General features: G+C 46.3%; 1 protein-coding gene across 1 annotated transcript in view; it reads right to left on the reverse strand.

The window, feature by feature from the left end:
- ZC3H18 (zinc finger CCCH-type containing 18) overlaps positions 1–21,025 on the reverse strand; it is a 223,538-nt gene that overhangs the window by 36,299 nt on the left and 166,214 nt on the right. The window contains exons 10-12 of the mRNA XM_068260368.1: positions 15,612–15,863; positions 10,961–11,074; positions 10,090–10,182 (exon numbers count right to left, since the gene is read on the reverse strand). Coding sequence (XP_068116469.1) covers positions 10,090–10,182; positions 10,961–11,074; positions 15,612–15,863 — 459 coding nt within the window. The remainder of the gene's footprint in view (positions 1–10,089; positions 10,183–10,960; positions 11,075–15,611; positions 15,864–21,025) is intronic.

The raw sequence follows: 21,025 nt of genomic DNA on the forward strand, positions 1-21,025 counted from the left end.
GCCCCTTTACCCCCCCCTTGTGGATCCTGTGTGTGTTGCTCCACAACCCCCCCCCCCCCACACACACACACACAGAGCAGCGGTGTTTCTTTAATGATCCACATCCATCCCCCCCTTGCAGAGATCGGCGGCGCAGGGAAGCTATGAAAACTCTCACCTAATCTTGTTCCTGCGGCGGCGATCGGCTCCCCTCCATTCAGTAACCGCTGACAGCCCTCTATGTGCAGAATGGATCGGGTCCCGGCTTGATGACGTCATTAAGCGGGGACCCGATCCATTCTGCACATAGAGGCTGTCAGCGGTACTGAATGGAGGGGAGCCGATCGCCACCGCAGGAACAAGATTAGGTGAGAAATCTTCTTTGTAATTCCCCATGCTGCCCGATCGCAGCATGGAGGAGGGGGGTTGTAATTACAGGGGATTGGGCTTGGGTGGGGAGATCGGACACCTGGGATGGGATCCCTCATTAGTGTAGTTAGAGGGAGGGGGGTTGATGAGCCCAGGTGCGTGCTATTTAAAGGGGACAACTTATAATCACGTCATGTGGCTTTCACAAGCCACTTGCAATGACGTGATTATATTGTAGTTGGGACATGAACTGGTTAAAATGTATTTCCGTGAGAGCCATACAGTATGCTTTAAACTGGGACAGTGCGCATGCGCAGCAGAGGGCTCACGTCCCTGTTGCCATGGTAATGTGTATGCAGTTGATGCGTCAGACACGTCTTCAGCTTCCCTTGGGCTTCAGCAACATCAGCAATATTCGTGAGAGCCAGACAGGAGAAATACCAACTAACAGCTTGCACAATTAGCTGACTTGGGGGTTGATTCCCTTTGTAGGACGAGATCCCCACACTTTGGCTTAATAGGCTGCCTGTCAAGTGAGCTTATTGAACCAATGTGCAGGGATCTCGTCCTACAAGGTAACGGGACCTGACAGGGTCAAGAGTGGGACAATTGGAGCAGCTGTTAGTTTTGGGGTAGCGTGAGTAAGTTAGCAGTGCAGGCTACAGCAGTAGCGCGACTACTTTGAAAATGTTACTTGCGCTGTCACACTAAGCAGTGTAGCTTAGTGAATCAACCCCCACTGATTTGTCTGTGAGCCAGATGTAGCCATCAAAAGAGTCACATCTGGCTCCCGAGCCATAGGTTCCCTGCACTACTGTATAAAAGGAATTCCATGTTCAAACAGAGCTGTGGAGTCGCTACGAGTTGCAGCAGGAGCAATTTCGGGTACCTGGAGTCAGTCGGGAAAAAATGCACCGATGCCTAAAAAATTTAATTTGAGATAATAATAGTCATCATAAATGATATATACTGTATACAGTCATAGCTGTGCTTAGTCCACAAAAAATGAAACAAAAAACAAGTTAGGGGCGGTTCACACTCAGCGCTTGGAGCGGGCACAATCTCGCGATTCGCGCTTGTGATTCCGCTGTGTATTATCCACTTGAAGTAATCTGTAGTCAATGAATCGTATTTTTAAAGTCAGATAAACATATTAGATTGTGACTGTATATCTGATGTATACACAGGAATGTTTTAAATATAATAAATAACATCTCTGCTGTAAGAATAAAGCCTGATTTGTAGTTGTATCACTAGTCGAGATGGTCAACAATATGCAAATAATTATACGTTGATGTAGGTTTATGCACATTTTGTATGCAAATGTATGCACTTCCTTTGCTTATGAAATCATTTTATTTGATATGCTGTTAAATTTGGGGTTGGGAACTGCAAATTAAAATACACAGTAGTACTATACTCTACATACAGTGGAGGAAATCATTATTTGACCCCTCACTGATTTTGTAAGTTTGTCCAATGACAAAGAAATGAAGTCTCAGAACAGTATCATTTCAATGGTAGGTTTATTTTAACAGTGGCAGATAGCACATCAAAAGGAAAATCGAAAAAATAACCTTAAATAAAAGATAGCAACTGATTTGCATTTCATTGAGTGAAATACGTTTTTGAACCCCTACCAACCATTAAGAGTTCTGGCTCCCACAGAGTGGTTAGACACTTCTCAATTAGTCACCCTCATTAAGGACACCTGTCTTAAAGAGACTCTGTAACGACAAAAAGATCCCTTGGGGGGTACTCACCTCGGGTGGGGGAAGCCTCAGGATCCTAATGAGGCTTCCCACGCCGTCCTCTGTCCCACGGAGGTCTCGCTGCAGCCCTCCGAACAGCCGGCGACTGTGCCGACTGTTCAATTCAATATTTACCTTTGCAGGCTCCAGCGGGGGCGCTGTGGCTGCTTTCGCTCCGAAGGAGGCGGAAATACCCGATCTCAGTCGGGTCCGCTCTACTGCGCAGGCGCCGGAGACTTGCGCCTGCGCAGTAGAGCGGACCCGACTGAGATCGGGTATTTTCGCCTCCTTCGGAGCGAAAGCAGCCAGAGCGCCTGCGCAGGAGCCTGCAAAGGTAAATATTACGTCACCGCTGTACGGAGGGCTACAGCGAGACCCCCGAGGGACGGCAGACGGCGTGGGAAGCCTCATTAGGATCCTGAGGCTTCCCCCATCCGAGGTGAGTACCCCCCAGGGGACGTTTTAACGTTACAGATTCTCTTTAACTAGTCACCTGTATAAAAGACACCTGTCCACAGAATCAATCAATCAAGCAGACTCCAAACTCTCCAACATGGGAAAGACCAAAGAGCTGTCCAAGGATGTCAGAGACAAAATTGTAGACCTGCACAAGGCTGGAATGGGCTACAAAACCAGCTGGGAGAGAAGGTGACAACTGTTGGTGCGATTGTTCGAAAATGGAAGGAGCACAAAATGACCATCAATCGACCTCGCTCTGGGGCTCCACGCAAGATATCACCTCGTGGGGTGTCAATGGTTCTGAGAAAGGTGAAAAAGCATCCCTGAACTACACGGGAGACGTTAGTGAATGACCTCAAATTAGCAGGGACCACAGTCACCAAGAAAACCATTGGAAACACATTACACCGCAATGGATTAAAATCCTGCAGGGCTCGCAAGGTCCCCCTGCTCAAGAAGGCACATGTGCAGGCCCGTCTGAAGTTTGCCAATGAACACCTGAATGATTCTGTGAGTGACTGGGAGAAGGTGCTGTGGTCTGATGAGACTAAATAGAGCTCTTTGGCATTAACTCAACTCGCTGTGTTTGGAGGAAGAAAAATGCTGCCTATGACCCCCAAAACACCGTCCCCACCGTCAAGCATGGGGGTGGAAACATTTTGCTTTGGGGGTGTTTTTCTGCTAAGGGCACAGGACAACTTAATCGCATTAACGGGAAAATGGACGGAGCCATGTATCGTGAAATCCTGAACGACAACCTCCTTCCCTCTGCCAGGAAACTGAAAATGGGTCGTGGATGGGTGTTCCAGCACGACAATGACCCAAAACATACAGCAAAGGCAACAAAGGAGTGGCTCAAGAAGAAGCACATTAAGGTCATGGAGTGGCCTAGTCAGTCTCCGGACCTTAATCCAATAGAAAACCTATGGAGGGAGCTCAAGCTCAGAGTTGCACAGAGACAGCCTCGAAACCTTAGGGATTTAGAGATGATCTGCAAAGAGGAGTGGACCAACATTCCTCCTAAAATGTGTGCAAACTTAGTCATCAATTACAAGAAACGTTTGACCTCTGTGCTTGCAAACAAGGGTTTTTCCACTAAGTATTAAGTCTTTTATTGTTAGAGGGTTCAAAAACTTATTTCACTGAATGAAATGCAAATCAGTTGCTATCTTTTATTTAAGGTTATTTTTTCGATTTTCCTTTTGATGTGCTATCTGCCACTGTTAAAATAAACCTACCATTGAAATGATACTGTTCTGAGACTTTTCATTTCTTTGTCATTGGACAAGCTTACAAAATCAGTGAGGGGTCAAATAATTATTTCCTCCACTGTATGCACTCCCTGCAGAGCTGTAGTGAATCCACTGAGAATGTTGTGTTTGTTGTGTTTGCAGAGATGTTGTCTATCACCCGTAAACCTGGTTCAGATCATGCCTGAAGAATAAGTAATAGAGGAAGAATCCCCCCCCCCCCATTCTTCTGCAGAGTACCTGCACATCACTCATACACTCTTACTTGGTCCTAAGTGAGAGGAGACAATACCGCAGAGGAGGGGGTGTAGCAATTTGTGATAAAACAAACCTGCAGCTCAGAGCCCTGAATGTTGGCCCAACAAAGTCCTTTGAATGTATAGGCGCCCAGATCCCAGCTGGTAAAGGCATACAAATTTGAGTGGTTAACCCCCCCCCCCCCCCCCTCCCCCAGAAATGCTGACCTATTCCTACAGGAATTCTCAGAACTGCTAGCCACATTGACACTGTCTTAGAGTGAACCAGAGACGAAGCACCCTCATGTATTTTACCATATATATATCAGTGGGAACACTAGAGAAAACACCTACCCTGTTCAGTTTCATTCTTCACTGCTCAGTCTGCTTGTTATCAGCCCTGATAAAACCCCCCACTGAGCATTCAGGCTGGCTTTGCTCAGGAATCATAGCTGAGTCATTATAGCAGAGCCAGAAAAGGCAGGCTTGGGCTTAAAAAGACATCCGAGAAGACAGACTCAGCTATGATTCCTGAGCAAAGCCAGACTGAATGCTAAGTCAGGGATTTTATCAGGGCTGGTAAGAAGCAGGCTGAGCAGTGAAGAATGAAACAGAGCAGGATAGGCGTTTTCTCCAACATTCCCACTGATATATATTGTAAAATACATTAGGGGGCTTCGTCCAACTGTTGAACAATAGCAAACAAATTTTTTGGGTTGTTTCAACAACAAAAGTTACTTGATAATTGTGCATTTAAAGAGACTCTAGAGCGAGAATAAATCTCGCTTCAGAGCTCATAGTTAGCAGGGGCATGTGTTCCAGTGCTAAACCGCCGCTATCGCACGGCTAAACGGGGGTCCCTTACCGCACAAATCCCCTCCGTGCAGCCGGGGATCTCTTCCTGGTTGAGGCAGGGCTAACCGCCGCAGTCCTGCCCCACGCGCGTCTGTCAGCGCGTATCTCCGCCTCTCCCCCGCCCCTCTCAGTCTTCCTTCACTGAGAAGGGCGGGGGAAAGGCGGCGATGCGCCGCTGATAGACGCGACTAGAGGCAGGGCTGCAGCCGTTAGCCCTGCCTCTAGGAGCAGCAAAATCTACGACCAATTGGGTCGTTGATTTTGCTGGGGGGGGCTGGGGTTTGGGGGTGAAGGGACCCCCGTTTAGCCACGGGACAGCGGCGTTTTAGCAGGGGCACGTGAGCTCTGAAGCGAGAATTATTCTCGCTTCATTGTCTCTCTAAAAGACTTTTGTTGAGCATGTGTATGAGGCTTTATCCGAGATGGATTATCCTTGGTGACTTCAACGTCTGGGCTGATGATAATCACAAGATGCAATTGAACTAATAAATCTCATGGGTGGAATAGGCTTCACACAAGTTCTAAAACCTTCTACCTACAGAGGAGGACATACCCTAGACTTACTGTTCCACCTAGGGACGGACATTAGCAACATAACGGAACCCCAGTGGTATGGTCAGACCATCACATAATACAGTTTACTAATGATCATCATCCTATCAAGCAGCACCCTTATGAAACAATCAGGTTGAATGTTAGTGTTAGGAGTAGGTGGTGGGTGATTAGGGTTAGGCATGGGGGAGGGGGGGGGGAAGTTTGGTGTGAGAATTGGAATAGGTTAGTAGAATTTCAGTAAAATTACGACATTCTACTATCAATTCTACCAGCGCGGATCAGCCCGTTTTAGCGCGGCGCATCTCTGATTATTTGGAAGCCACCATAGACTGTAATGAGAATTACAGCTAAAGTAGTGATCGGTGACTTAGTTGGGTGCTGGAGCTCATTTGGCCGACACCAATACCCGGAACCCAAATTACGCCCCCCCCCCTCCTTGTAGAAACGCAGTGGGTTTAAGCAGAAGCAAGGTGAGCAGTCTTCAGCTGCAACCTGTGCCCAAATTTGGCTGTGGCCATTTTACATGTACCAGTGCCCATTTTCCTTGTGCCTTTTCTTTTCTTTTGTATTCTGGCTTACTACATCTGGAAGTCATAGTTCACCTCCGTCCCTGTTCACTACACATTGATCATACAGTCTAATGGATTTGATCCTGTTATTGTGTTTGGACTTGTAGCACCTGTTCTTCCACAAAGATAAAGGAGAAGTGTGTGTGTGTGTGTGTGTGTGTGTGTGTGTGTGTGTGTGTGTGTGTGTGTGTGTGTGTGTGTGTGTGTGTGTGTGTGTGTGTGTGTGTGTGTGTGTGTGTGTGTGTGTGTGTGTGTGTGTGTGTGTGTGTGTGTGTGTGTGTGTGTGTGTGTGTGTGTGTGTGTGCATGTGTGCGTGCGTGTATCACACACACATTTTTCGTTACATAGCTTCCATATTCCCACCCAGAGCGCCTCCATTTTTAGAAAGTGTACGGAGTAAGGCTCTGTAGTGCAGCTTCCTGGAGAGAGTTCGGTGAGGTCACCAAACTATGCAGCAGACTTCAGAACTGACAGGGAGTCTATGGAACAAGAGGTGTAGCCTAAGTCGGGAAACGTGCTGTGCTACTGGAAAACTCAAATCTGTGCAGACAGATAGGAGATCCTCTCAACAACAACAGAACCTCCTTTCTGCAGGTATGTTACGAGGAAGACTGCGAGCTATGCGTGGAAAATGTCTGTTATCTAAATTCTTGTGAAAATAGGCTACCTGCGTTGAACACAAACCTGTATAAACATGTGTACAGGTGCCACAGAATGATCCTCTGGTCCCCCGCAGCGACTAAGTTTTCATTTTGGCGACAGAGCCAGTCGCCGGCCACTGCACTTGCGCTGAGAAAATCTGGTACTGTGAATGCACCGGACGCTGCTGGCGGCAGGAGCGTGATCAAGGATGCGTGTGGCCAAAGCCGCGCAGTGGCTGGCGACTGGCTCTGTTGCCGAAATCAAAACTTAGTTACTGCGGGGACCAGAGGATCGTTCCGTGGCACAGGGCGGCTGCAGGGGGCATGGGGCTGCCGCTGTCACTTACAGCGGGTTGTAAAAGTCTGAAGGTTTTGGATTAGTCCATCTCTTTAAAGAAGAACTCCAGTGAACATTGTACTGTTGACAGCTGCCAAAAACCATGCAGCAGCTACATCATGTAGCTGCTGCATGGTTTTTGGCAGCTGTAAACAGCTATTTCCCACAATGCAACAGAGTTCACAGACAGGAAATTGCCAAAAGTTCTAACTTTTCTTGTGGGAGGGGTTTCTTGTGGGAGAGGTTTCACCACAATATCAGTCATACAGCGCCCCCTGATGGTCTGTTTGTGAAAAGGAATACATTTCTCATGTAAAAGGGGGTATCAGCTACTGATTAAAGAGACACTGAAGCGAAAAAAATATATATGATATAATGAATTGGTTGTGTACTATAAATAATTACTAGAAGATTAGCAGCAAAGAAAATATTCTCATATTTTTATTTTCAGGTATATAGTGTGTTTTCTAACATTGCATCATTCTCTAATATGTGCAGATTACACAACACTCTGCATTCAAAATGATTCTTTCAGAGCAGTCTGTGAACTAATGACCTCTCCTCTGGCAGATAAAAAGAAAACTGTTCACTTAAAGTTGAGATAATAAAAGTCAGAAGACAGCCCTCTCCACGACTTTGAAAGTCGTAGAGATTAATGGCTTTTTTGCATAGAGATAACTGGAGTTTCTTAACTCTTCCTGTACTGGAAACAATTACACTGATGTATCTGATCTTAATGTTTTATTTCTTAGCTGTGCTACACATACAATTCATAATATCATATAATTTTTTTCGCTTCAGTGTCTCTTTAAGATAAAGTTCAATTTTTGGTCGGAGTTTCTCTTTAAGGAGGATTCTCAGTATCACCTTTAGTCTTTACACAAAGCACTTCATGGAAAAGATTAATACAAAGATGTCGGCTAGCCTCTACTCACTTGCACACTGTTACTGTTTGGCAGTTGGACTGTGCCATTACCAATCAATAAGTTTTGAAAATAAAACTCCCCATTTAAAGATGGATTAGTCCAAAACAGGTCAGATTTGTACTGCCTTCTGTAAGTGACAGGAACATAGGCGAAAAGTAATTAATAGTGCACTTTAATCTGGGAAAAATGTACTTCTGATATAAAAGACATTGAGACACGTTTCTTGCAAAAGGTATTGGTGTATTAAAACAATACTATAACCTGCTATATAAACGTACCCCATATATTGCACACACCCATATACAATGGACAGGCCCTACTATTGCTGCCAGCCTATTCTAGACTTGCTGTGCTGCATTAAAGTCCTTGCTAACTGCTGCTCAACTGAAAAGTCCAGCCATATTCATTAGGACTATAACAAGCAGAACTATGCAATCTTCGCTGGCCAGCAGTTAGCAAGGACTGTTATGCAGCACAGCAAGTCTAGAATAGGCTGGCAGCAATAGTAGGGCCTGTCCATTGTATATGGGTGTGTGCAATATATGGGCAACGTTTATATAGCAGGTTATAGTATTGTTTTAATACGCCAATACCTTTTGCAAAAAACGTGTCTCAATGTCTTTTATATCATATGTTTATTGTATTTTTAATTTTACAGTTTTATTTACTTAGAGGCTTGGTAGTGATCCAGGCCAATTTTTTTTTAGCACTTTTTTTTTAAAATATCTTATTTGTTGCATTTCCTGTGTTTCTAATTAGTACTGCTGTAATGTGTATGTATGGCCACTTGTCACTAGGGGCAGTGTGAGACAACAACAGAGGACTTCTGCTTTCAGTTTCTATACTTTCTGCTAGGAGAGAGAGATCAAAGCATTCCAAGAATTTACATCACTACGAGTTCTGCTGTTCAAAAGCAGTGCACTTATCTCAAACGAGAAAGCTCTATTGTAGCTGCTAACGGGTTAACAACCTCCTGGGTGGTATGCCTTACACGTAAAAGAAAAAAGCTGAAAGCGGTACGCCCAAGACAGTGTCGGGCATGCTGCTCAGGAAGTTTTCTAGAGCACTCCGTGCTCCCAGACTATGTTAGTTAGCTAGAAGTGACCCAGTGACGGCTAGCTGACTATAAGAAGCCCAGTATAGAAGCCCCCCTCACTGATCCCCCCTCCATCTCTCTCATATATAGCCATCCCTCCCTTCAGTGACAGCAGGTGGCCAACATCCACCCGATCCATCCCTCCCTCTCCCGCTCTCCAGTAACAGCAGGTGTCCATCGCGTTTACGCACCGTGCCTCTCGCCTGCGTTGGTGATCACCTGCGAGAGGCACGGTGAGTAAAAGTGCTGGCCATCCCCTCCCACTGGAGAGAGAGAGGAACTGAGGGAGGGATCTGGGCCACCCACGGTCACTGGGGAGGGATGGATGGATTTGGGAAGGGGGGCAGAGATGGATGCGAGGAGAGAGAGAGATGGAAGTGGGGGGGCCTGCTACCCACTATCACTGCAGAGGGAGGGAGGATGGTGGGAAGAGAAGGGGGGGGGGAAGAATCTGTGAGGAGTGCACTTCTACTGGGCCTCTTATATGCACTTATACTGGGCCCCTTGCAGCAGGTCAGGAACTACCGCGCATGCACAACTAGTTCTGGATCAAAGGTCATGACGAATATTAGTCAAAGCCTGAAAACAGTAAGCATAGCAGTGGAAGGGTACAGCCTGAGAAAGGACGACATTATTAACACACACGGGTACTATTATTTATTGGATTTATATAGCAGCAACACATTACTCATTGATGTACAATAAATAAGGATCAGATAATGATAATAGGGGGTGACTGCATTTCACTACGGATGGTCAATGAAATGCAAATAAATTGAGTTTATGCAGGAATATGCAAATTTTATATGCAAATTCATGCAGCTTGAAAATGGATCATCAAACTTTACCTCCGCAGGATTTGATAGGCTCATTTTCAAGTTGCATATATTTGTGTAATGCTGCATCAACTCAAAATCATTTGCATCTCATTGACCCCTATATTTCACGTTTCTGTTTTTAGTCTCTGTACCAGGTGCCCCAATGTAAGGCCTATCACAAGAGTGAGTGGAGCAGGTAACAGTGGTCCCTTGCAGGTTTAGGGATGTAATGAATGGCAGGAACTCACCCTTTAGGCGCAGGAGCAGGCTCCCCCTTGGCTTTTGCGGCAGCCTTGTGTGGGGAGGGGGTTGGAGATGGAGAGGTGGAGAATGACCGGGACCTGAAAATAGAGAAAGGCAGCTCTCAGTACTGTCCACACAAATAACTAATAACACGGCTGCCGATACCCCCAAGCAACCATGGCTGAGCACGGCATGGGCAGACAATGCAACTTCAAAATAGGCGACTGTGTACAAGTGTTTCCAGGACACACTTAAAAACACCTAGACATGAAAGGACTATGCCAATTGCTAGTGTCTTCAATAGCCTAAAGCTGTCCATACATCACTCAATTTTGCGGGCCAATAGAATTATCAAATCGGCAGAAAATCGCAGCCGCAACCTAGCTGACCGATCGATATGGAGTCAACATCGGTAAAAGATTTATTGGGGATGCAGGTAAATTCTTGGTTACAAGGCAGTGACGCCGTTCCATAATGCCACAAACACAACGGACCCCCCCCCAGCTAACAGAATATTGCCATTGCATGGATATCGTATATCATCAAATTCATGCCAAAATATTATTGGTGAGGATAATCCTGTCTGCTGTGCTTAGAGAGACCGTGAATACGGCAGAAAAAAAAAGCTGCTTGTGTGTGCTTAGTTTATCTACTGCAATTGGTGTTCAAAGAACTGTACATATTTTGGTAGCTGTTACAGATGACGGTGAGGAAAGCTTTGAGTGTTTCAACATTTAGCGTGTCAGCTTCCCGTAGGTGGAAGAACCGGTCCGTCCGGCAATATTTCCACTTTCACGAAGACATGTTTGCAACTGCCAGAGGTAGAGGCCTGAATAATCATTATGGTGAAGCCAATTATAGATGTGCCAAACCCACCTGGATCGGCTCCCAGAGAAGGAACTGTGTCGGGAAGAGCGGCTGGAGTAAGAGCTGTATGAAGACGACCTAGAAGATCCAGAACCGGAGTAGGAGGATGACCGCGATGAAGACCTGGAATGAAATAATAAACAATGGATTTTCCATAAAGCTGTCATATCATGAGGAAGTTCCCACAGCACATCTAGATTGGTCCCCGCAGCCTTTGTTAAACCGCAGTCCCCAAATAACATGATATACGGAGACCTATTCAATGTTATGTCAATGTGTGCCATTTATTTATTGTTTATGTTTATACAGTGCTGCCATATTACACTGCGCTTTACAGAGTACTCTGATCAATCTGAGGCACTCCAAAGAAAATCTAATAAATTATTCAAAGTATCAGGGAGAAGAAAAAAAAAAAAAAAAGTTGGAGTGGATGGAAACGCAAAACCAAACACAAGGAAACTGGTTTATTTTATATACAATTCTAAGTAATAATAATACTTATAAGTTATGGTTAGTCTTAAAGGGACACTTAAGTCAAAAAAAAAATGAGTTTTACTCACCTGGGGCTTCCAATAGCCCCCTGCAGCTGTCCAGTGCCCTCGCCGTCTCCCTCCGATCCTCCTGGCCCCGCCGGCAGCCACTTCCTGTTTTGGTGACAGGAGCCGACAGGCTGAGGACGCGAGTGATTCTTCGCGTTCCTGGCCACAATAGTGCCATCTATGCTGCTATAGCATACATCATATACCATATAGCAGCATAGAGGGTGCTAATGTGTCTGGGAACGCGAATAATCACTCGCGTCCCCAGCCTGTCAGCTCCTGTCACCGAAACAGGAAGTGGCTGCCGGCGGGGCCAGGAGGATCGGAGGGAGACGGCGAGGGCACCGGACAGCTGCAGGGGGCTATTGGAAGCCCTAGGTGAGTAAAACTCTTTTTTTTGTTTGACTTAAGTGTCCCTTTAAGGTGGCCACACACCATACAATTTTTTAAATATCTGTTCAATTTCAGAATTGCAATAAATTTTTCTGACTGATTGTAACATTTCAAAAATATGACCAATGTACCACACACCTATATTCAATTTTTCCCCAATTATGATAAAAATGATTGGAAACTCTGAAAAAATTGCTAGAGTGTGTATATTAATAAATTGACAATCTAACACACCATACAATCTTTAGAGAAATTGAAGAAAAATATCTAGCATTCCGGATAGATAAGCTTTTCGATTTTTTCGGGAGATCCGATCGTTTTTATCGAATTGCTGTAAAATCGGATCATTTTATTGTATCGTGTGTGGCCACCTTTAAAAAGATTAGGAAGGACTTCTTCCTGTGTCCCTGTGTGTAAAGTTACAGACACTCCCCCCCCCCCCTCCTCGCACACATAGGGGGTACAGCTTGTGACACTGAGCTCTCATCCCTGCTACACACAGCATCTGTTCTACATAGTGTCACCTCTAGCTCAGTCCCGATGGGCGACACTAATATTGCATGTGAGTTTACCTTTATATTAACTACTATCTGGTCGCCCGGCATTGCTCGGGTATGTATTTGGCTAGTGTTGGCTCTGCCCGCTTTTTCTAATCCTAACACAATTACTCAATGACCTAGTTTGTGAGCTTTGTGGTCTTTGCCATCAATGATTTGCATTGAAATTAAATAAATCTAATTGGCCGTGGCTCCACCCCCTTTTCTGAATTTGAACCCCAGTCACCCAGTGACTATCTGTACCAGTTTTGAGGCTTGTGCCATTAACAGTGCAAGAATGGCAGCAATGAAATATTTCCCCTTGAAAATCAATAGGTGCATTTTGATTGGCTTTTGTAGGCTCCACCCACTTCTCTGAATATTAATACCAGTCACCCAGTGACCAACTGTGCAAAGATTGAGAACTCTAGCATTAATAGCAAGAATGGCTGCAGTTTAATTTCCCCAGTGAAATTTGTATTTGTCTCCACCCACTTTTGGTTATGGGAATAAAAAGTATCGTATATGTTATTCCAGGTAATGTACTATGTATGTGCAAAATTTCATTCAAATCCGTACAGCCATTTTTGGGTGATCGTGTAACAAACATCCGAACATCTGAACTGTCCCATTTATAATATTAGCAGGATGATGAACTGAATAAAGCAGAATGCTCACGAAGTGATTGAATAAACCATCAATTTCTCCTAGTAGTGTAATAATACCTAGCTAACAGTATTTTACCAATCAGTCATCACTAATTTAGCTTATCTCACTGACTAATGTACTGTTTTGTATATAGAGTTATGTCTCGACAGTTTAATAGGCCGTTTGTTCAACCTTCGACTCTGCCCTGTTCTAGTTACATTTGAACTAGGACTGTAATACACGCAGTGTTCTCCCTAGGCTCTTTTAGCTGGGTGCACCACCCGGCTAGTTTTAGTGAGCAGTCGGCTGTTATCTCACCCCCTCCTATGCTCTAAGCAGAGTTGTACACAGAAGTACCAGCCCTGTATTCTCTCATCTCGCCCCACCCGGCTACTTTTTCATGCCATCCGGCTGGAAACCATTTCTGAGGAGAACACTGAACACGTTTCATAGTATTTTCTTACCATAATAAACAGGACAAAAGTACTGCAGAAAGATCCGCCATCCTCGACGTTCACATTATCGCAGGTTTTACGCTCTTGCTGTTTAGTTGCATCAGCACACCCAGCCTGCCACCTCACTTCATTTCATCACATCTCTCATATAAACCTGTCCAGTCTCAATATTTACTACATTAACTGTCCATCCATCTCCCTCTAGTCATGCAAGTGTCATGTAAAGGGAACCTGAAGTGAAGCAAAAGAGGAATACGGAGGCTGCCATTCTTCTTTTTACTATTCTCCTATAAATAATGCCAGTTGCCTGGCCAAGCGTTTGGGCTTTAGTGGAGTTAGCACCAGTTTCCACTACGTACAATCCCCATATCTGAACCAGATGGGGAAATGCTGCCAATACCGTACAAGAGCAAGCAGGTCCGACTCTGGACGGCATGCAGCCATTTTTCACAGCAAACACTCAAATCCCTATAGCCATGCATGGCACAGCTACAGGAATTCAGATGCATAATCGCAAGTGTTGGCGTGCATCTCATTTCCCGTCCCCAAAAGTATCAATTCTATCCTTCAATCTAATACTTGTTTGGAAGCTCCCCCAGATGGCACCGCACGACTCAGAACTGCGCAGGTGTAAGTTCCAGACCATGCATGCACAGCAAAGGTAAGCGCTTCTCCATGAGTCCGCTCTTTCACTATGGAAGTGCAGTTCTAAATTTGCGCCTCTGCTGTTCAGAATGGCTCTGTGCTGCTTGAAGGAACTTTCGAGAGGCAAGGCGAATAGAAGGGACCACCGAGGACAACACTCAGGCAGCACACTCAGGAGGAGGTCATCTAGCTCACCATGGGCTTTCAGGGGTACTTTAAGTATTCGAGGCAGAGCATTAGCGCATAAGTCAGGCAGCAGGCATTTCATTTTGTTTATTACAAAATGAAGATGGCAGCTTCCGGATTTCTCTCCCACCGTTATTGTGAAGAACACAGAGCTGATCACATTTTATATTATTTAGTATTTATATAGTGCCGACATCTTCCGCAGCGCTTTATGGAGTCTTGTCACTAACTGTCCCTCAGAGGGGCTCACAATCTAATATCTATCATAGTCAGTCTATTGTCCTACCATATTATTGTTATGTATTTAAATAGCACTGACATCTTCTGCAGTACTTTACAGAGTACATAGTCCTGTCACTGACTGTCCTCAGAGGAGCTCACAATTTAACCCTACCATAGTCTAATGTCCATCATAGTCTAGGGCCAATTTTAGAGGGAAGCCAATTAACTTATCAGTATGTTTTTGGGATGTAGGAGGAAACAGAGTGCCAGGAGGAAACCCACGCAGACACAGGGAGACCATACAAATTTTGTGCAGATAGTGCCCTGGCTGGGAATTGAACCATGGACCCAGCGCTGCAAGGTGAGAGTGCTAACCACTACACCACCATGCTGTCCACATGACCGGCAGTGCTATATGTGCTTTCCAAGCATTCCCGAGCCAGGCTGCTACTCCCCTCCCAATCAGTGCTGATGGCTTTAGAGACAATATGCCTGTTCACATATTGTGACTATGAACAAAGCGGTGTTTACATGTGGATGATAGATGGGGAAATAGGAGGAGCCTAAGCAACTGGACTCCCAGCTTCACCTCAGCAGGCCTACAGGGATGCTTCTAGCCCCGCTGTGAAAGTGGTAGGCTAATGAAAAGCAATAGGGGTAATTCTACAGGAGCGACTCAGATTATCCCAAGTCACAATCAACAATCAAAAGTTCGGCAGCAATTTAATGATTTTCATCCTTTCGTGGCAATTATGGGCAAATTGTGATAGCAATAGGAAATGGCACTGAAAATTGGGATTGGATTCTGGAATTTGCTGTGATTTACAGGATTGGCAAATGTGGCTCCTGGGGTTACCGGGCCTAACAGGTTTTCTGAGATCTTGAAATGGTGATTTTTGATATACCTGATTTACTACTTGTAAAGGTAAGGAGGTAGAAAGCAATGGCCCGATACAACCTTGCTCTTTACAGAATGAGCCCCAAGAAGCACTGAGACAGATCAGCGATGGACTCGTAACAAATACTTCACACTTACCGGGATGAATTGGAACCAGAGTCGGAGGATGCGGATGTGTGACGCCGCCTCCGGCCTCGGCTTGGCGAGTTGGATGCCCCAAGCTTCTTTTTGGGCGACTTTGATCGCCGCCATGGATCCTTCCACTCGTCCGCCCGCTTAGCGCGTGTGGTCCCAGGTGCCGAAGGGGTGGTGGGGGCAGCAATGGGAGTGGCGTTAGCACCAGTCACAGGACCAGCTGGGGATTCTTTCTTCGGGGCATCATTCGTGCGACTGAAAAAGAAAAATCGAAATATAAAGTGAAAATGTGAAAGGATGAGAAACCACAGCAGTGCAAGAACACATTTGTGACATTGCTGAACTACATATCATCAACACTATCCACAGCTCTACTCAAAGCGGCCAGAAACAAAAATAAAAATACACTGTCTGTCCCCGGTGAGTTGGAAACCCTCAGACAACCAGTTCACGCCAATCGGCGTTAGCTGGTCGTCAAGAGGTAAAAAACCAAATTCTTGGTAAATAGAGGAGGTAGTGGTGGACTTACCTCCTCCAAGTAGACATACAACGACTGTAGTAAAGACAGTCAATATATTTTATTTATGAACTCCAAATATGCAACACGTTTCGCAGGTTTGATCCCGCTTCATCAGGCAATAACAACGGAGCAATAGCATATGTGGTCAGTAGAAGAGCCAGGCACCTCCTGCGAAACGCGTTGCATATTTGGAGTTCATAAATAAAATATATTGACTGTCTTTACTACAGTTGTTGTGTGTCTACTTGGAGGAGGTAAGTCCACCACTACCTCCTCCATTTACCAAGAATTTGGTTTTTAAGCTCAGCTTCCTTTTATCCTTTTGGCGCCTCTGTTCTCCTGCATAATACTTTCAGATATTGTACCTGCCACCCTAAAGGTAGCCATACACTGGTCGATTTGCCATTAGATCGACCAGCTGACAGATCCCTATCTGATCGAATCTGATCAGAGAGGGATCGTATGGCTGCCTTTACTGCAAACAGATTGTGAATCGATTTCAGCCTGAAACCGATCACAATCAGTGGAGCCGCCGCTGCCGCCTGTCCCCCCCCCCCCCCCCGCGCATACATTACCTGACGCTGGCTCCCGGGCGTTTTCTCCGCATCTTCTCCACGCTGCACCCGCTCCATCCCGGCGCTTCCTGTGTCACTCCGTGACCAGGAAGTTCAAATAGAGTGCCCTCTATTTGAACTTCCTGGTCACTGCAGTGACAGGAAGCGCCGGGATGGAGCGGGTGCAGTGCGGAGAAGATGCGGAGAAGACGCCCGGGAGCCAGCGTCAGGTAATGAATACCTGATCGGATCGGCCGCCGCTAGCGACGCGCTCCCTACCCGCGGGCGATCGAGGGTAATTTCCCGCACGGTGCGATCGACGGACCGATCCGATTTCGGGAGGAAATCAGATCGGCGGGTGCGTTTAGCGGGAACGATTGGCAGCAGATTTGATCCCAGGATCGAATCTGCTGTCGAAACGGCCGCGAATCGGGCCAGTGTATGGCCACCTTTAGGGGAAGTCATCCTGAGAGAGGCAGGCCACGGCACTGCCCGCTACTCTCGTGGCGAAAGAGATGTATAAATATGCAGCACCGCTCCGCCTGGCACCGACAAAAAGGCAGAGGCTTGCGCTGCAGCAGCCACAGAACAACAATACATGTACAGAAGGAGATGCTGCTTGCTGGCAGTTGGTAACAGCAATTATCTCTCACAATGTAACGAAGTTCAGACAAGAAACGGTTATGGCCATGTCAATGACATCACACTGTGGGAGGAGTATCACCTCAATATTAGCCACACAGACCTCCCTGACTGACTAGTGGGCCTAGGACCCACTAGAGCAGGGGTCCCGGGGACCACTTTCTGACCAAATTTTTCTCCGGGGATTTTGGAGGATTGGAGTGCGCGACCTAGTGGACAGTGTCATGCGCAGTAGGTTATGGGGGGAGGGGGGGGGGTTGGGGTGTGGCGGCATAGCTAGCATAGTTGCCCCAGTATAGCTAGTAAAGTGCCCAGTATAGCTAGTACAGTGCCCAGTATAGCTAGTTCAGTGCCCAGTATAGCTAGTACAGTGCCCAGTATAGCTAGTACAGTGCCCAGTATAGCTAGTAAAGTGCCCAGTATAGCTGGTATAGTGCCCAGTATAGCTAGTATAGTGCCCCAAAATGGCTAGTATAGTGCCCCAGAATGGCTAGTATAGTGCCCAGTATAGCGCCCTAGTAGGGATGGGTAGGTAGGTAAGTAGTGCTGCCACCGCCCCCTCCCCCCCCCCCCTGTTACCTTATGAGCGGGCGGCAGCTTCCTTTCTTATAGTTCCCCAGGCACCGCTCTCCTCTTATCAGCATCTCCTATTACAGCAGCGCATCTTGCGGCTGCTGTAAGGAAGGACAGCGGTTCCCATGGTAACTGCTGCCCTGCTTCCTTCCCTCCTTACAGCAGCCGCAAGACGCGCTGCTGTAATAGGAGATGCTGATAAGAGGAGAGCGGCGCCTGGGGGACTATAAGAAAGGAAGTGGCCGACCGCTCATAAGGTAACAGGAGCGGCGGCCGCAGTTTGGGGGGGGGGGGGGGGGGATAGGGGGGATGGGGTTGGTTGCGGTGCGAAAGGACAGACCTGCCGCGGCCCGGTGGAAAACTGCCAACGGATTGGCAGTGGGCCGCGGCCCGGTGGTTGGGGACCTGTGCACTAGAGTACTTTATGCTTTCCAGGAATCGCCAGTGATTCAAAAGCTGCTTCGCTGCTGAAAGTAAATGGCCATAATCCCAGAAGCGACTGTGATTTGCTGAAATCATAATCGCTCTGCTTGCAGCATTTTCTTAAAGAACCGGTGTCACAATTTTTTTTTTTTTTTCAAACAGATACCTTTAGTGCTGTGTAATGTGAGTAGTGGTTACCAGTTTATTTATTTATTTTTTTTTTTTTTGGAGTAGTAAGAAAAATAAAAACTCACTATTTATTCAGTCCCCCTCTATTGGCGACATGGGATAGACTAACAGTATTGGGGTGCACAAGCAGCAGTTGGAACATAGGCATAACGCTCTCTCCCCTGCCTCCATCGGCAGCTCCAAACGAGCGCTGAAATAGCTGCTCGCAGACACAGCGTGGAGCGTCTGTCATACTGACAGGTGACCTCACCGCTGTCCACATAGGAAGCCTGCGGAGAGGACCTTCAGAGTCCCATCTGAGCAGGCACTGCTGGGGGCACCTATTGAGGCTTAAGAGTGGCATAGACTGTGCATGCGTGCGAATCTCTAAAGCCTCAGAAGGTGACCCCAGCAGTGCCTGCGCAGTAGAGTATTTGCAAATGTCAATCAGTGTCTATCTCCGCCTCCATTACATGCTGCTCCCCCTGCCTCTGCTAACTTCCTCCAATCAGGAGCTAAGCTGCGACCCAGGAGTACATTTGTAGGTTAACAGAAGGCAGATTGTCGCTAGCCTTGTGCTATTTATCGGGGGGAAGGGGGGGGGTGGGGGACAGCAGAACCCGGGGAAGCAGGGGTACTGGCGGCAGGACACAGAGGCACGTGCACAGAACAGGCCTCTGTGTCCTATTATGATTTAAAAAACTAGGCCTGGGGTTCTCTTTAATCATCAATAGGATCATGGATTATTTTTCACAGTAAGATGAACAATTTCCCTTGAACACATTTTTGTTCCATTACATGAGGCAGGCTGCAGTATGTAACAATTCCTCTTACAAAGCCTACTTCCTCAGCAATCCTCTCCAGTGTTTGATCAAAGAGGAGATTATGAGAGGAAACCCTGACAACAGGAGTGCCTGTGTCACCAGAGAGGAAGTGGAATTCCAGGTAGCTGGTGATGCAAAGGTTTCCCATTGTTGTGGGCTGCCCACTGGAAGGTGTGGAAGGATCATGTTGTGTGTGTGGGTGACAATAGAAATGTCCAAACACCTGAGAGGAAACCAAGAAGAGCAGCATCTTCCATGCAATACTCGTTTCCATTACTGGTGTAACAACAGGATGTGACATCACAGCAATGGAACAGGAAAGGACACAAACACATGCTAAGCAAGCTGGAGATACTACAGCAGAACGCAAAGCACAGCGTTACTCAACCGGCCAGGTTACAAGAGGAATGTCGTCACTCCTGTCCAATGTATTGTTATCTGGAGAGCAGGGTTCCCTTACTCCGTAATGCATGTGGAAACCAGTGATGCAAGAAGGGCAGACTTGCAAGAATGTGAATCATCTGCTCTCCTGAATCTACAGGTGAAACTTGACAAAGTAGAATATTATTCAAAAGTTCATTTATTTCAGTAATTCAACGTAACCACTTTTTCCACTGCTACATTATATCTACGTCATCTGTGGCACCCTCCAGCTGCAATACTAATTGGTGAAAGGGACCCCCCCCCCCCGCGGATGAACAAACAGTTGTAGCAAACAGCGATGATCCTTCATCTCTCCCCTCGGTGCACAGATCAGCAGCAAGCAGACTCTCCCGCCTTACCTGGTTCCAGCGATGAGCCCGCAGCCCGCGCCTCCGATCCCCTCTCTGAACTCAGCCGCGTAATGCCGAATATCTGGGTCCCGGCCTGATGACGTCCAAGTCGGGACCCGGGTACATAGAAATACGGGGGGGGGGGGGGGGGGGGAGCCCATCTGATTATAATGGGGGACCATTTTATCCTGGGGACACATCTGACTAATGAGGGGTGCCAATCCTGGGGGTGCTACTGTATCTATACTGGGGGTGGCACATACAAGGGGCAAATTTGACTATACTGTGGGACTGATATTGGGGATACATCATCTGGCTATACTTGGGGGGGGGGTTGCTGCTACTTGGGACACATCTGACTATACTAAGGGGACATAAAACTGGCGGCATGTTTTTTTTTGTTTTTTTTTATCACAGTGGCGCTTTATTTTTAAACTGGAATTGGTAAAGATTGAGAAAATGCATTTTTTTTAAATTCTTTTCCTTTTTCCCTCCCATAAAAATGCCTAGAAAACAACATTTCTTTGGACTAAATACCCCCTCTGTTGAAAGCCTAGTTTGTCTTGAAAAAAATGATATATAGACCATTTAGGTGTAGTGAGTAGGGATAACGTTATTGCTGAATAAACAGGGACATAAAGCGTCAAAAGCGCTCTGGTCCATAAGGGGGAAAACAAGGTCTGGATGCGAAGTGGTTAAAAGGTAAAACGAATATATAAAAAATGGACTCATTACATGCAAAGCTAGACACTAGGCCTTTATTTGTTATAGTTTTGATGGTTATGGCTTACAGCTTATGAGAGCCCCAAAATCAAAATCTCAGATCATAAAGATGGCCGCTAATGGTCCAATTTCTAGCAAAAAAAAACGTTTGAGCGATCAGAAATTCTGATCGGATTGGTTGTAAATAATCTGTGTTGATGTGCATGAACGATTATAA

Source organism: Hyperolius riggenbachi, chromosome 11, assembly GCF_040937935.1.
Source record: "Hyperolius riggenbachi isolate aHypRig1 chromosome 11, aHypRig1.pri, whole genome shotgun sequence".
NCBI lineage: Eukaryota > Metazoa > Chordata > Amphibia > Anura > Hyperoliidae > Hyperolius > Hyperolius riggenbachi.